We start from the raw sequence: 1643 nt of genomic DNA, 5'->3' as shown, positions 1-1643 counted from the left end.
CTAGAAGCTTTTCCCTTGGAACAGGAGAAGCACCCGGTCACGAATCTGTTTGGTTTTCACACCGTACACGATGGGGTTCATCATGGGAGGAAAGAGGAGGTAGAAATTGGCCAGCAGGATGTGTACGTGTGGGGCGACATGGCGCCCGAACCTGTGTATTGTTGAGGAGAGGACCACAGGGATGTAGAATACTAAGATGGCGCAAAGGTGGGAGCCAGAGGTGCCGAAAGCCTTGAGCTGCTCTTTCTTGGATGCCAGGCTTAACACAGCCCTTAGGATGTTGACATACGATAGGGAGATGAACATCAGATCCAGCCCCGCAATGAAGAGAACTACCATGATCCCATAGACATTATTGATCCTGGTGTCGGCACAGGCCAGCTTCACCATGGCCATGTGCTCGCAGTAGCAATGAGAGATGATGTGGGACCCGCAGTAGGGTAACCTCCTGAGGATGAAGGGGAGGGGGACCACTAGCAGAACAGCCCGGGCCAAAGCTGCCAGCCCGATCTTTGCTATCACTGAATTGGTCAGGATGGTGGCATATCTCAGGGGGTTGCAGATGGCCACGTACCTGTCGAAGGCCATGGCCAGCAGTACAGCAGACTCCATGATGGAGAATGAGTGAATGAAAAACATCTGCACCAGGCAGGCATTAAAGCTGATCTCCCTGGAATTGAACCAGAAGATGCTCAGTATTTTCGGCACGGTGGTTGTGGATAAAACCAAGTCGATGATGGCCAGCATGGCGAGGAAATAGAACATGGGCTGATGGAGGTTGGGCTCTGTCTTGATAACATACAAGAGTGTGCAGTTTCCTAGAAGTGCCACGGTGAACATTGAGCAGAAGGGGATGGAGATCCAGGGGTGCAGAGCTTCCAGCCCCGGGATGCCCGTCAGGAAGAACACTGATGGATCAGAGCCTGTACCATTGGAACCTGACAGATTATCTTCTTGTGGCATCATTTGCCAGTCTCACATCAATGAATTTCCTTTCAATAAAACATAACACATGGAATGAACAGACCCTGTAAATTAAATACATACTAGGGGCCAGTCTCAGCTCTGGAAGATGTGGACTGACTTTTCATTGAGTTCATCTGTCATGTTGCTATAACACTAATCATACAAACCCTTATATTCTACTGTGGAAAATCATTTAACGTTCTTAGAATGTCATTACAGGTCATGACTAATGAACCCCACTTGGTTACAAGTATCCTATCTAGTGTACCTTGCTGCTAGGAGATGTGCATTGTTTAGTGTGCATTCTGCCTTGAAGTACCTAATGTATCTGGCCACATGGCACATGCTTTCAGCCTAGAAATACCTGGCATTTTAAGCTTCATGTAACAAGATGTACCTGTTACCTTCAGCAGCACACTCTGGGTATTCAACCTGCATGTACGTAATTCATTGCAGAACATGCATGACTAGTGCTATTTTGATCTCAGCGATGACCAAGGGAACATCTACACAGCAAGTGTCAGCCCACGGCAACAAGTCTCAGAGCTCAGATCGACAGACTCGGGGTACCTCGCTAAAACAAGCTGTGTAGATGCTGGAGCAGAAGTTGGGGCTCCAGCCCACCAGCTTCAGAGCCCAAGTCTCAACATCTACACAACTATTCTTAGCACGGTACC

At 48.4% G+C, this 1643-nt stretch overlaps 1 protein-coding gene across 1 annotated transcript; it reads right to left on the bottom strand.

Moving 5' to 3' along the window:
- On the bottom strand, window positions 1–963 carry LOC311513360 (olfactory receptor 52K1-like; the record flags this gene model as incomplete). Its single annotated transcript, XM_084615120.1, has 1 exon — window positions 1–963. One exon carries the CDS (start codon window positions 961–963, stop codon window positions 1–3), a length of 963 nt encoding a protein of 320 aa, XP_084471246.1.
- Between the last annotated feature and the right edge of the window lie 680 nt (window positions 964–1643).

Source organism: Lepidochelys olivacea (assembly GCF_965140295.1).
Source record: "Lepidochelys olivacea isolate rLepOli2 genome assembly, chromosome: 1".
NCBI classification, from domain to species: domain Eukaryota; kingdom Metazoa; phylum Chordata; order Testudines; family Cheloniidae; genus Lepidochelys; species Lepidochelys olivacea.
The sequence above is the reverse complement of the archived record's forward strand: the minus strand, read 5'-3'. Positions and strand labels throughout refer to the sequence as shown.